Raw genomic sequence first — 13,018 nt, 5'->3', positions numbered from 1 at the left:
TCAAAACGTGTTACATTTAATTTGCATTATACACAATCAAATACAAGCATTTTGCAAATTATAGACAAAATATATACAGATTATCTTAATTAGAAGGCAAAATATATGTTAGTGGGGAGTTGGTGTGTGACCATCTACATAAAAGTTTCTTGTTGCCTTTGGTAATTCCAATTCTATACCATCTAATTTCTTCGTTAATATAATTTGACAACCTAAAACAATAAGAAATTATGTTTCAACAGCTCATGAAAGTAATATTGAATTCTAAGGATATTTAATTTATTTCTGGATACCTAATCGTGAATTCTCTTTTAGAAAAGGTGCTAAATCTAACAGATCTTCTTCCTTTTCTTCAGCCTGTGGAAGCTTGTCCATATAATCATGATGCACGTATATATGACAAGTGGTACAAGCTAAAGATGCTTCGCAAGCACCTTCCATTTCAACACCATATCTATGAGCTAGGTATAATACATTATCTCCTACTTTTCCCCTTACAGGTATTCTCTTTCCTGTTTTGTCAATAAAGGTTACATTTACACTAAAAAATATTAATGATATATTACAATTTAAAATTATTCTAAATTATGTTTGCATAATCTACAGACTCATATTATAAGAATTTATAAGCTGTTCATAGTTAAAGCGATTATTTACAATTTAATAATATAGTTAACATTCTAATAAAATGCATATTTATTTATAGAGTCTATCAATTTTACCTACACATCAGCTTCTGTCTTAGGGTCCTGCATTTCGTATTCACCGTGAAGGGACCCTGAAATAAGTTTATCAATAACAACATTCGTTCAAATTAGTAAATTCAAATTTCTCTTTGTATCTTCGTAGCGACATCTACAAATATGTGTTTCGCAAAACTGGTATATTTACATCTCGTTGTATGAATTTCAAACTTCGGTATTGCCATTGATTGATGATTGATTGACAGAGGTGCTCTTTTTAGTATATGTCTCCATGACGAAGGCTTCAAAATAAATGTCATTTTTATTGTTATTTTAATTCCCAGGTTTTCTTGGGATATTACAACGATATCATACACATTGTCACGCGAACTCTAATTTTTAGGCCACTATACATAGAAACTCAAGTTTAGAAACTCAATAAATTAAAAATTTTCTATATTGCTTTCGTATTTTAAGAACAATTATTATTCTACATAATAGGGTTCGTTTTGTAAGAATAATCAAGTATTTGCAAATAAAATTAATTAATAGATCGACATAATTAATTTCCATATTCCTTTTACCTCTGAATTTCTAGTAATTATTTGATCATTGGCACCCATGGGACACCATGCAGCTCTATCTTCATTCGCGCGGGAAAACACAAAATCCTTCTACTTATAATCAAACTATAATTTACATATTTGTAATTCCCAATAGTTTCGTCAACCTTTCGACAACAGTTATCGAATCAATAAACAAATCTTCCGATTTTCCTCTCAAACTGAAACTATTTCACTGATATACTACTCTAGTCACAATCTTCAACAATACCATAGCAAAAACATCAGGGTCTCCTAATCCTAAAGCTACATTCACAAGATAGTACACGTATAAAACATGAAAATGCGGAAGCATAAAGAAACGCGTACATCAGTAGTGCAAGGTGCACCTAAACAGTTGGCAATACTTTTCGCGTACTCTCCAGCGTAGTAGTGCATTCAACGATGCACTTGACACGAACGAACACATGCATCAGCGAGCAACCTGACATACGCTCTCATGCGTCGAAAGCGGAGCGACTGATGCATCGCGTTTTTTGGTGCAGTTGAACAGTGGCGTCGTCGTATCGGTTTGTCGTACGCGTTTCGAGACCCTAGAAATTTGCCAGCGATGCAATGTATCAAGCTTTCATCAGCGGATACCGTTTGGCCGAAGTGTCACACGGCAAGTCCTACTATGTTTACTGTATCGAGGTATCGGAGTCGGAGAGTGGCAGCCGATACTTCATCGAGAAAAGGTACAGCGAGTTCAGCGCGCTACATCGCACGGTACGTTATTTTATAAATATCCATTCAAGCTATACGCGTTCCTTGCGTAACAATTATTTCTGACTGTCAAAAACATTCTGAGCAGCCAGTTTTCTTGGCACGACATTTGCCACTCGCCATACGCCCACGACTTCGCGCAAGTGTCGAGCTTATAGAGAATAGGAGACCACGAGAGGTCGATTCGTGGGTTAATGACTCCCTCTCGACTTGTTGCTAACAAGAATCGAGAAAATGTTTCTGGAGTATCAAATTCGGAGCTGTGAATGTGTGAATTGGAAGTATACATGTGTATGTAATGTATGCATAGTTTCTGTAGGAATTGTACAGAGCCTGATCGTGTGAAGTGGGTTATAAATGATAAGGTAAACGTGTTTGGAGCACTGAGAGGAGCGTAGTGACAGAAATATTGAGAGATTAGAATTTCAGCCTCTTTTAGAATCGTAATCAGTAGTTATTATTTATTTTAAGTAGATGTATGTTGCTTCTCGATGTTTTAAATTCTGATCAAGCTGTATTTTATACAGAATTTTATTTCTCTAAAAATATATCGTATCGTAGTGCTACTATTTCTTTAATACACGAAAAGTTAAATTGTACGAAAAGAATTATATAAATAACTGTGTATGTATAGTTGTGGCGGACCTTGACGACAGATCTTACGTTACGATATAAGAGAGGAAAAGACAGAGGTATTTATTCTCTTCTATACTTTTTCCTCATTCGACAAAGGAAAATAGAGTCATTCATCTTGTCTCTTTTCCCATTCAGTTTAGCTCGCATGAATAAACGCGCGTGATCCAGATTAGTATTTGTAGAGATGTGCGTACTACGGTGCATTGTAACACACGTGTGTGTTATGTGATAACGCGCACCTGTTTACATCATAAGTTACCTCCATTATCATCTGACTCTTGTTAGTCACGATATATGTAGAGTTGTCTGTCAGAAATCTGTTCACTGCAGAAAATGTATTATAAATGAAAACTAAATATGCACAAGCGTAGACATCACAAATTATTGTATTATTATAATATATCTATCTGCATTTATGCAACCGCAACTGGGAATATTTAATGATAAATACGAAACCGAAGTATTTTTAAATATTCAATTTATAATCAATATTGAATAATTTTGCTTTTTAAGTTTAATTTGGACATAACGTATATTGAATATTAAGTACTATTATTATATATTTAAATAATAAATATATTATATCGCGATAATCGAATATTGATTTGTTTGTAATTGCATAGCAGTTTAATTTCATTTTTGCTGCATAATGAAACGTTTTCGATAGAGTGTGATTAGTCACATGCCAGTGTGCGAATTCCATCATTGCTGTAATGATATACGATTTCCGTAGTTGGTGTTCTCTGACAATCGGCTCGTGATAAAAAACTGTATACGCGGTTAGTATTTTCAAGTCTTCTGAACTGTGGTGTAGTCGCTTGTTACTCCTACGCGAAATCAGAAAAATTCATTAGCCTTAAATAGCCATAACGTTTTAAGTGTACATACCTTTGATACGATTGTTAACTTGCGGATATGTTTCAAATTAAAGTAAGTAGCACTTTGAGAGAAATTGTATTTCTAAAGAGCAATTTCTAAAGAATGAAACTACTAGCTTTTTCAAGATACCAAACAGAATATAGTTCCTCTCACAGGAACTTAAATTCATTTCAGTGGAACATTTGCTAAAGTATAAAGTGCACGTTCCTTAGATAATAGTTTACTCGCATCAAACGCGGAAGTGAAACGATAATTCTCAGAACTGGAGAAGATACTATCAAGAACGTAGCGAAAAAGCAAGATAGAAACATTGAGACTCAGGAAATGCTTTTAGAAGACTAACACTGTCGCTGTAGAACAGAATGAATGTAATTGCTTGGAATAAAACTGTTCAAAAGAGATTCATGTTGGTCTCTTTGATTGCAGTTGAAAAAGGAGAACGCAGACATCGCTTCGTTCCCACCGAAGAGAGTAAGAAATAGCCAGCCAAAGGTGCTCGAGCAGAGAAGGGTCGCTCTGGAGCTGTATCTCCAAAAAATGTTGCGTCTTTCAGCCACGAAGCAACAGGTTCTCAATTTTCTCGGTATAGAAGGTCGAGCAACCGGCGCGTCATATAAAAGGTATGCGTTTGTGCAATTGCATCCATGAGACTGCATCGAGTCATCTAGCGCAAATTCCACTGGATATTTTACGCAGTCTTATGACTCTATTACTATCTTGCGCCAACTTCCCGCGATTAATGTTCCAAGAAACTTGATACGCTGTTTTCTATTTTCGTCTCAAAGTGATGATTCTGTTTTCTTGTTAAGCACATTAGCAGATAATTTTTCTTAATTCTTTAAGTGGATTCCTAGCGAATCTAGATTCTAGATAGTCTCGAAACGATAAGCAACTGTTGAATGTGATAGATATCTTTAAATACCCTGGATTTTAACTGATTTTTATTAAGTTAAACGTTCCAAAAAACTTGATAAGTTATCTTGATCTTGATCTTGATCTTGAGCATTGTTTTGTTTCAGTACGTACAAGAACGCAGAGGATGTACAGCATGAACATTCGAATGCACTCGCCCATCATCCTGTGCTGACTTTCCAGTATGATCCATATGCACAATCAAGCACCACATCTAGTCTTCCAGATATCGTAATTAATGGAGTACTTTTGGGTATATACCAGTAGTGAGCAGTTTACATCTTGCTCATGCCAGCCGTGCTTTCCATGGAAAGCGATAAACAGGAAATATTTCTGAACAATGTCCAGGAAAAATACTGTGCTCGCATGAAAGTTAATGCAATCATGGGCGTGCGTAAATCGATGAATGTACATACATAAAAGAAGTAGATGCTTCCATTTCTGATGCTTCGTCCCTAGAATATGCAATGATGGTTATCCATCCTCCTCTCTTTTCCATCTAATTGTGAATTCTATGAAGTCTACAAGGAAAAGAAAAATCGAGCCGACATGCATCACAATGCAATGGAATTTTATATAAGTACGATTATATTAAGATGTATGCGGCTAGTTAATCGTGTCGCCAACCAGGAAAAAATATATAGCCTTGTTATATTTATATCGTTGACTTATTTCATTTCCTCGTCTTTGGTTGATGACGATTTTAAAGAAAAGAATCGTGACACTGAAGATAAACGTAGTAGTTAGATAGCCCTGTTTTATTTGAATCATCGTCTTGTTTATTTCATCTCATTATTCTCAGTTTACATTACTTGTGACATTCATCTTAATTCTATTTTAACGTTATCGTATAGATATCTGGATTGTAAATGTAAATGTGTAACTTATAAGCGGATCTCTTGCGGTACATTCGCATTCTTATTCGTTTTTACTACCGTTTTCGGTTGGACATCACGGACACCCTATGACCCATCGACAAAAAGAACTGCGCTCAGTGTATCGTAATGATCGTACGTCGAATACTAACGCGCGGCGTTATATAACGTGAAAATAATGGTACACCTTCGCGAATTCGGGATAACGATACATTCTTTTTGCTGGTAGGCGGTTCTGTCAACGGATGATTCATTTACCAGGGGGGGGAATTCACCTAACGACGCTCGTTAATTATAGCCATAATGATTAATCTGACTCATGTTTCAATTGGACTCACTGATTTTCTATTACCTTAAAACGTTCACAATCCTAGTCTTTAAGTAGCGACTCATCTGTCAATTCCAAAAAATCATAAGTTCCTATAATAGCTTGCTTCCTGAGAAGCTACTCTCATAAAATTAAACAATATTTGTACTACTCTGCAGTTCTTCAATCTCTAAAAATGCATCAACGAAAAAGTGTTGATTATTTTATGCAGCAAAAGGTCCTGACGCGATTATAGGCCAGGATTGTGAACGTGTTAACAAGATGTACCGAACGCTAAGGGGGCAAAGGTGTAAAGGGAGACGGTGAATCGTTTGGTCCACTGGATCGGGTGTGTTAAATATTGCACTCAACGCGTAGTCCTCGTTTCAATGTGGGGGCTGCTGAAAAATAGGAAACACTCTGTTTTTTATCGCGGACACGTGGTACGTTTCACAGATCGAATGATGCACGATCGTTCCGCGAGCTTTTTCGCGACTCCTCGCGAACAATCGCGCAACGGAGACGCCGTGATAACGGTAGTAACATATTATGTATATGTATATCGCGGTAGGACCTTGACAATTCGTATATGTACAACTTACAATCCTCGCTCATCATCCTTGATTTTCTGCCTTCTTCCTGTCGATACAGTTACACTAAATGGGTCGCGGGTTATAAACTGAACCTCCCGATAAATCCGTAACTCTTCGTTCATATCAAATGTACTGCGTTTAAATGTATATATTATATACAAGCTCCTCAGTCTTGTGCGAAGTATAAGAAGACGATTTGTTTTTTTTAGGTTCTAGCCACTTCCTGCCTCGGATGAAACTATTGTTCGAATCTGTTGTCCGTTCAGATGCTAAACTTCTCTTTGTTGTCTCATTTGTACGTGATCGTGGCGCATTTTGCGTATTAAGCGAACGAGTAGGAGACAGGTGTTTCACGCCTTACTACGGTTTTGCCTTTGCCAGCTGTTTGAATACAAAATTCTTAGTGTAAAAGGATATTAGAATTTAGATGCTCATTATTGCCCGTATTTGGCAGTTTTCTGTGAATATTTGTCCTGTTCGGTGTCGTTCGACCTAGTCGCCTCGTTTCCGAGCTTTCCTGTTGAATTTTGCTAATGGAAGGTTTTAATCTCCCAAAATTGATTTTTTAAAATAAATAGAGCGCATCTCGACGTTGAAATCTCAATTTCATTAAGAAGAATTCATTAGATCTCTAATGTTTTAGAGATTCTTTTTTTCAAACGTGAAATAACAAATATACAAATTTAATTTCTCTTATCCATCTGTTAATAAATAGTTTTGAAGGATTTTCTAGTGTAGGAGATTTCAAAATTCATCAGAAAGCCAAGAATTGAGGAGACACTAAGAAATCTAATCAGTAACAAATGCATACAATTGTCTCTGTCGGTCATTCAACTTGAAACTGAACCAAAGAGAGTCTAATCAACATTATATCTAACCGAAAATCGTATATCTATTTCAACGATGGTTAATCTCATACGACTTTGGAGTGGTGATTCTCTTGTCTCGTACCAGTACCAATGATACCTCTAACACCTAGTTAATTACTTATTATCGTACAAGTCTTGCGTAACTTAGAGTAAACGGAGCAGTTGGTCGTCGTAAGACGCGGACAGTATGGGTCAGCGCATCGATGAAAAGGTAATGCGTTGCAAAAGAAGAATCACTGCGTTGCTCGATCGAACATAGCGAAATTAATAGCACAAGTAGTAGTAGCAAAATAATACTATACGTAATAATGTCAAGGTAGCGGTGTAGATATTATCCTCCCTTCCTTATCTATTTTATACCGTAGGTGTTTAAGCTTTGAAAAAAGCTTCGGCGTTAATGTTATCATTTCACCTCCAAAAAAACAATGAGTATTACTGTACAAAACAAAAAATTCTGTATGCCTTCGAACGCGCATACAAATATGCGCGTGGATAAAGTACAATGTCAACCCTTTATTCGGTAAAGATGCTATCAAACAACTGACACCGTTTGTAATGAATTAGCTGACTTGAATTGCTACAGCCATTAGCCAGGGAACTATAGTATTAGATGGAACCTGACCTACTGCTTCGCCAACACATGGTCGTTCTTATTAGATAGGTACCACTGTGCCTAGAGGTTTAACTGCGGTAATCTAATGAGGACCAGTGCTTCCTGCATGGTAATGGTATTCTTGTTGTTATCATATTACGCTTATGAGTCTACCAAATAAAGGGTTAGACGCAGGTCATTGTCATGGTTGCGACACACGTACTCCGTTTGCGCACGTACTTGGTCTTGACACGTTAACTATGCAAATTTTGGTAACATAAAACTCTGACGCAAGGAATACAGAAGGAATGTAAATTTGAATCTTTTCTGCTCTCTGACTGTAACTTTTTTCTTTTGCTTCGCCTAGAACGCAATTAATAAGAGAATTTCTTTAGCTGATTCTTGATTAGAAATTGATAAGTTTGTATTGGTAGTATGGTAGCGAACGTGTCAATGAGAATCACAATAGCAGCAAGACGCACAGAGAACGATGACAATTATTACGTTGCATGGCTTGAGAACGACGCGGTTGGGATGACTCGTTTCGTGTGCTTTTATCGATTATTTCTACGTGTATGCCATTTGCCTACGTCAACACGATCCCAGCTACATTCTATCTAATGTTAATTAGGACTACGATACTATGTACAGAAAACGCATTGCATTGGCACAGCAAACATGTGCACCTGGACTGCCATCCGTCATTTCACTGATGTTCATTACTGAATTATGAGGTTCATAAACACACGAGCACCTTCAAATTTGGGGACCTCTTTTAGCATCTGAATAACCATCCTCCAGTAAACTTTTTAATTAGTTTTGACGGTCTCATAAGTTTCCTCGTACGACTAATTGAAAGACAGTCCTATTTGCTTTTTGGCTAGAATGATAGAAACATTGAATTTGCTTCTATTAATCTCTTTACGTCCGAATATAAATCTGTCGTAATATTTATATTAATAAAAAAGAATTCATTTAGAATTTTTTCTGTTATTCTTAAGGAAGAGTATCAAATTCTAATTTGAAATTGTAAATTAAATTGAAGTATACATATTGGTAATTAAAAACGTATGAAAGAGCTATAGCGATCGTAATTATAGAAAAGCAATTAAGCTGAAAGTCCACACGAACGTTTGACACAAGATCGCTCCGTTTCCCGAACCTGATCTCTGACACTATGACTAATTGCGAATCTATCTGCGAGCTATGTATATATAAATGTGATGCAGTTTGCCCCTAGCACGGATGCCTCGGTCATAGTATAACATTTTTGCCATTCATATCGCGAATCAAAGTCTACGCACGTATGACGTGCCCTGTCAATAGCGTTAATTGTTTACTGTGTTTCAGCAACGTGACGGAAGCGGCCTCGTACGACCTCGATCGTGCTTCTGCTTTGATAAACGATTGAAAGTTCAGCTATTCCGCTTTTAACCACTCGTAAATGATAACGCGCGAACAAATGACCATTATCTCCGTTAAAAGTATTAACAGGTTCCCGTTATCAACGACCATAGTGCCGCAGTGACTAATTACAACAGACGTCGACAATCGTACAGAAGACACACTTCAGACTTTGTAAATGAATGACAGAGTGATTAACTGTCGCAATCATGCGGCAATTTCAACGTAATTGCTCCCCTTATCGCGCGCATTATTATTTATCCCATGAATTACGATCGAAACCCTCAGCTACGAAACATGACAAGTCCTCGTTTTCGTGTAATGCAATTTATGTTCATCGATAAAACGTCCTTTCTCACGCCAAGGCAATCTGTATTCCAAGCCAAAATCAGAGGTCGAGAAACCTTCGCTGGGATTCGAGATAAAAAAATACTTGCCACCCTCAGCTACGTTCTTTTCTCATTATCTTTATTTAAATCTTTACTGGATCGTTACATGATTGTAAAAAAAGAAAAGGTCGCTACTCTCGTTGCCTCGAAAGAACCGAAGGACTTCCAAAAGCCATGTACAATCGTTCGAAAATGAAACTCGCTTACATGGAAAAAACGTAGTCACAGGACTTGCGCGGTTTCGCAACCTAGCTTCGCGGTTGCTCGCGGTTCCACGATGCCCTCGATAACAATAGTTATCGTTGTCTCGACATCTCATTAAGCGAAGCGAGTCAGTTCGATAGGCGCGTCAGTGGAAACGTGTCGATCAATTGCCGCGAGTGTTCCACCTACTTGCTAAGCGGTTGGCAGCCCAGGCCCTTAATGGAATGTTGCATTTACTTTACCTAATTAATGCGATCGTTATTACGTTTATAGTCTCTAGAGCTAGCGCGTGACGCGTGTCCCGTCCGGGTATGCGCGAGCATTGCCGTGTCGTTCAATCGAACGCGTTGATTCGACTTTCAAATCGCGCACCGTCTGAGTGCTCCCCCAAGGCTCGAGACCCTCCTCTGCCGGCCAGAATAATTCGAATACTTCCAATTTACTCCGATCGTTTGAATACTTCAGCAGTTGCGCGAGCCACCCCGGAGCATCTCTTTAAAATCTCCTCGCTGCCTTTCTACATTCGAGTAGCGTCCTCGATGTAGTCGCTGCTGGCAATAAAACGGATTTGTTTTGGGTCTGGAATTGTGCACGGCCATTCGTGGTCGCCGTGCTTATATGATAGGAGCACTCACGAATTTAGGGCTTCTGCGTTTTGCTTTTGTATGCCGGGGGATCTGCGGCCGCTGAGACGCCAATGGCACAGCTTTTAGGAAAGTATTGATATAAAAGTTGATGGTTGATGTTTAGTGTCGCTACCTGAAATACAAGACGGTGCTTTTTCGTGATGCAGATGATCGATCGGTTCCCCGTGAATATAAATCTAATAGAACTTATCGTTTCTAAACTCAGTATTGTCAAATGCTATACATATATTACGCGGGATGTTTCAGGAAGAAAGATCGATATCGCGGAACGTTACGGTATCAGTTATTCTATGTACGTGTCTTATTTATGGGACACTGTTTTCTGTATGAGATAAAGATATATACTTTTAATAACTTATTACAGACTCTGACGAGTTATGAAGTGTTTTTCTCTTGGAATATTTTTATACCAGGACACATATCATCTAAACCTTTTTTTTTTAGAATAACCTTTCAGAATATCGATTTCTTCTGAGACACCTCGTATAAGTATTTCAGCCAATTTTCGTACGGAGGCCCATTTGATTTTTACCGAATCGATTTGTATAAAGTTAGAACTCGACTCGATTTATCGCGCATACCCCACGCCCGATAATATTCTTCTGCACGTCACACGAATTCGTCGCATTCCCTCGAATAAAGTAGCGTCCCTGTTTTGCGAAGAAAGAGAGCCTTAATCTTAATGTGTTTCAATTCAAAACTGAATCTATATAAAAATGGCGTGCACTGTGTGTTTCTCATGAAAAATGACAAAGTAATGATTCGAAAAAATCCCATCGTTCCCTTTCCCTCTACAGAATAGATTTTTACGTCCTAGACTGTAATGTCGACGAAGTCAGTTTTAAACGGAGTACTATGTACAGTGTCCTTATCGATATAATTAATCACAATAGTCTAAATAAAACGCTTTGTATACATACATGTACATTCATACGCATCCTCGGTTCATCGTCTAATTTAGAAATATCGTAGCGTATAACAATTCGCCAATAATATTTATATTCATATATTCATATATATATATATATTTATATTTGTATAATTTTCTTCATCATCTTGACACAAGGTACCTAAGTTAGATGCTCTTTTTGTATAATATATATATATATAAACATCGTATTTGTAAAATATGCGCCGTTTCCTACACGGAAGTTAGTGTCAGGGAACCCAGATGTAACGCGAGACGGCGGCGGAATTTTTAATTAAAAAAGATCGCGGACTTTCACAAAGACCGCCGAAAAAGTGTAATTAGCTGCCTCTCTTATTTAACGCTTTCACTCTCTCCGTTTTCTTTCACTCGTACTCAGCCACACATCCATTCGTTCTTGCTCTCTCCCTCTCTCTCTCGTAATATATTTACCTCTACGCGGATTAAAAAAAAAATATATGTTATGTATATATGTATACGTACTTTTGTATATGTTATTATGTGTAGTATGCAAATATGTATATGCAATAATGTGAATGCAACATGTATGCGTACGCATACGCACGTTCAATTACGTGTATGCGTACACACACGGACATTAATGCGTGCCACTGCTGTCCGCGTGACGAGTAGCGTAACGAATGAATTCTCGATCTCATTTAAATGATTCTCAACGATAAAAAACAACTTCTACTTATTTACACGTGACTTTTTCTTCCCTCTTCCAGCACGCAATTTCCCAGAAACTGTCTCCCTACGCGTCCTGTTCTCACACTCTTCAGACCGTGCCTCCTTCAGTGGCCATCAAACGCGTACGCTCTCACAGTCCCTCTCTATCGCAATCCCAAATCAGTTCCCCTATTCTCGTCTCTATTTCCTCCCCTGCCAACGCTCAATGACAATAAGTGAAAATCGATAGGCTCGTGTGGTTTTTCTAAATTCACCTTACTGTTCTTCGTTTAGAAGCACGTTAGAATAGTCGCGGCAGTGTTGGTTGACCAGCGACAGGACACGTCTGTCCTGAATGGGAGACTCGATGAAAAGAGACCAGTAATAAAAAGAACGAAAGACATTTTCCATTGAATTTCATCTTGTCTTAAATATCTTGATCGAAGCTATATTTGTCAGACACTTGTCTCTAAATATACAGACCTCTGGTTATGGCTACTGACAGGTCCAGGGTTTTACCCCAGTTCGTTTTATCGTCTCTTGACGTACCTCCATCGTTCTCCTTTTCTATTAACTTCTATGGCAGAGTTTATTTCTGTATGAATAGTTTTCCTCGCGCATTAAACGTAACCATAACCGGACATCTCTGTGTCTTAACATTAACGTATTTACATGTTACATCGATTACGTCGGTTCTGGAAAATCGAGTGACGCGGCTCCAACGATATCACGGTCGCGCCACTTGATCTACATTCCGCTTCCTTTGTTCTCTTTCCATCTTCACCGATGTATCTAGGACAAACGTTAGTCGCTGCTTCTTGCAGGCACTCTATTCCGCGGTTAAGCTGCGAAGGAGATACAACGTCGCGCTGGGTTCGCTATTATACGATAGTGAGACCGATTTACGCCATTGTCAAAGGCATCCACTTCGCCAAACACGCCTAAGACTCCTTCTCCTCTTGTTACATTCCCTTTCGACCGGGCTACCCCTTCTTCGAGGATACTTTGTCGCAGAGAGCTCCCCGTGCACGCTGTCAATTTTCTCGCTAAGGCGCCGTATAGCAGCTGCGAGCTCTTAAAGGAGAATATCCTGCGTAATGAAT

At 38.2% G+C, this 13,018-nt stretch overlaps 2 protein-coding genes across 4 annotated transcripts; one reads left to right on the top strand and one right to left on the bottom strand.

Moving 5' to 3' along the window:
* On the bottom strand, positions 1 to 1,830 carry Fdx1 (Adrenodoxin-like protein 1, mitochondrial Ferredoxin 1). 3 transcript variants are annotated; one of them, XM_076381360.1, is made up of 5 exons: positions 1,616 to 1,830; positions 892 to 985; positions 727 to 778; positions 294 to 541; positions 1 to 212 (listed from the first exon to the last, which is right to left on the bottom strand). In XM_076381360.1, exons 1-5 carry the CDS (start codon positions 1,682 to 1,684, stop codon positions 109 to 111), a joined length of 567 nt encoding a protein of 188 aa, XP_076237475.1. In that variant the 5' UTR covers positions 1,685 to 1,830; the 3' UTR covers positions 1 to 108. The 3 variants fall into 3 exon arrangements, with proteins under 3 accessions (XP_076237475.1, XP_076237476.1, XP_076237477.1); XM_076381361.1 differs by lacking the exon at positions 1,616 to 1,830 and adding an exon at positions 1,268 to 1,497; XM_076381362.1 differs by lacking the exon at positions 1,616 to 1,830 and having other exon boundaries at positions 892 to 1,090.
* A 13-nt stretch (positions 1,831 to 1,843) lies between these two features.
* LOC143181122 (sorting nexin-24) lies at positions 1,844 to 5,089 on the top strand. Its single transcript, XM_076381363.1, has 3 exons — positions 1,844 to 2,014; positions 3,953 to 4,146; positions 4,546 to 5,089. Exons 1-3 carry the CDS (start codon positions 1,862 to 1,864, stop codon positions 4,703 to 4,705), a joined length of 507 nt encoding a protein of 168 aa, XP_076237478.1. The 5' UTR covers positions 1,844 to 1,861; the 3' UTR covers positions 4,706 to 5,089.
* Positions 5,090 to 13,018: the final 7,929 nt, after the last annotated feature.

The sequence above is a fragment of the Calliopsis andreniformis genome, chromosome 6, assembly GCF_051401765.1.
Source record: "Calliopsis andreniformis isolate RMS-2024a chromosome 6, iyCalAndr_principal, whole genome shotgun sequence".
NCBI lineage: Eukaryota > Metazoa > Arthropoda > Insecta > Hymenoptera > Andrenidae > Calliopsis > Calliopsis andreniformis.
The sequence above is the reverse complement of the archived record's forward strand: the minus strand, read 5'-3'. Positions and strand labels throughout refer to the sequence as shown.